The sequence below is a fragment of the Acyrthosiphon pisum genome, chromosome A2 (assembly GCF_005508785.2).
Source record: "Acyrthosiphon pisum isolate AL4f chromosome A2, pea_aphid_22Mar2018_4r6ur, whole genome shotgun sequence".
NCBI classification, from domain to species: Eukaryota; Metazoa; Arthropoda; class Insecta; order Hemiptera; family Aphididae; genus Acyrthosiphon; species Acyrthosiphon pisum.
Window position 1 is genome coordinate 48,603,003 of NC_042495.1, and position 1,849 is coordinate 48,604,851.

The 1,849-nt window shown below is 38.9% G+C and overlaps 1 protein-coding gene across 1 annotated transcript; it reads right to left on the bottom strand.

Annotated features, from left to right (window-relative positions):
* Positions 1 to 251: 251 nt before the first annotated feature.
* Positions 252 to 1,643, bottom strand: LOC107883138. The gene is made up of 2 exons (XM_016802631.2): positions 1,555 to 1,643; positions 252 to 751 (listed from the first exon to the last, which is right to left on the bottom strand). The coding sequence occupies exon 2, from the start codon at positions 745 to 747 to the stop codon at positions 280 to 282; it is 468 nt and encodes a 155-aa protein (XP_016658120.1). The 5' UTR covers positions 748 to 751; positions 1,555 to 1,643; the 3' UTR covers positions 252 to 279.
* Between the last annotated feature and the right edge of the window lie 206 nt (positions 1,644 to 1,849).

Genomic DNA, 1,849 nt, shown 5'->3' on the forward strand with positions numbered 1-1,849 from the left:
GGATTGAAGAAAGTCTTGGCAAAAATTGGGGAGGGCTTGGAATGCTTTTGTTGATTTATAAGAATGGCTACTCCACCATGAGCAGTGTTGTCTGGGTGATTTGTTTTAAGTAGTTTGTAACCTGGAATGTAAATATGTGAGTGTTGGGTAAAATGGGTTTCTGTTATGAGGGCAAGGTCGATTCTTTTATCATATAGAACAGTTTGTAGTTCGTTAACGTGGTTTTTTAAACCATTTGCATTGAACAATAATGTAAGGAGGGATTTATTTGTAAAAGCATTATTCATTTTTTTTATCTAGAAGACTGGAAATGACTTTCGTGAGAAGAGAGATTAGAGGATTTATAAGAGTTTTGAAATCTGCTAGGAAATTTGTAATTGTAGAATTTATATTAGGGGCTGATTCGAGTGTCGGAAGGTTTTGTGATAGGCCTGCAGTAGCCTGGGCGTAGGATGGTAAAAGGTTTGGAGGAGTACCATTTTCTGGGTGGCTAACTTGTACATTATGAGACTTAAATCTAACATTATCTGATATGAAAGCATTACTTGAGACAGGTTTCTTGCGGCGCTGGAGTTCTTTATAAACGCTGCAGTCTTTATAAACCTCTGTAGTTGGCCAGATGGTCCCCAAAGCACAGCGCGCATTTGGCTGGTGAATCTCGTGATATGGAGCATTCTGAGGATGGGTGGAAAGCACTGCAACGAACACAGCGAGCAGAATACCCGCAGTAGGCTCTCGTGTGGCCATATTCCTGGCAGTTGAGAGGCACTGGCTTATTACTTTAGGCTTATATGATTCCTCGACTTTGACTTTAGTATGCAGCAAAGAGGAGAGTTTGAAAATATCGTTCGAATAATGAGTTGGTTCAAGGTCAACGAAGAAAAGAGGTAGTGGGCATTTGCTGGTCTTATGTAGTACGTTTGTGACTTTCCTTACCTCGAAAAAACGCAGTTCTAATTCGCTTTTTATAAGATCTGTGGATGTATAGTCGGGTGGAGATTTCGGATAACGGCACGCGTCGGCTTATCTTCTTTGGGTTGAAATGTGTGATATTGGGCTTTTTTTTCCTTTAAAATTGGATGAGTGTTCTGTAGGATTGAGATTTGGAGGTTTGAATTTTTAAGCTGTCAGTCGAGGATTTGCAAACAAAGTTATCTACTCCAATTATCTCAATTAAAGATGAGCATAGGCCTGGAAAGTTAATTACACCTTTTACGAAAATTGGCGGTGGTAATTTAATTTTGTCTGGAATGATAGGTGTTTCAGGTATATCAGGTGGTGGGTTGACTGGTGAGTTGGTGGATTCAGTTTGCGCTAGCGGTTCGTACCGATTTGCAGTTATAAATAGTTTTTGAATTTTTTTGCTTGGATCATGATTCGGAGAGCTCGGGTTTGAGGAAGATGACAGATTCCTTTTACTGGTATTAGTTGTCCAGTCTGAATTTGGGGGGGGGGAGTTGAACGAATCATATTCAAAAACCGTGTCATTTGAATTTTTGGTGGATTTTTCATGGCGAGCTGCCTGTATAACGTTTTTAGAATTTTTATTTTTACCTTTTCCGATTAGCGATGTAGTTTGAGGCCGCGGCATATTATCTCAGGGCAAAGGTCGTGGGACGCTGCCCGTGGCAGCAATAACGCGACGACTGATATATAATAGTGATTGTAGTTTTAACATACAGAATTTTTGATTAATTTAAATGTGAATTTACGTAATTAACGCAATTTACGGGTTGTAAGTTTGAATTCACTTTGATTAATTGATAGCAATTTACATTTGTCTATTTGTACATATTAAATTTGTGACATTCGAACTGAAAAATAAACGTGAACGAAACAATTGACGGAG

Bases quoted from the DNA above. Each gene is read 5' to 3' on its own strand.
- LOC107883138 (XM_016802631.2), bottom strand. From the start codon at position 747: ATGGCCACACGAGAGCCTACTGCGGGTATTCTGCTCGCTGTGTTCGTT.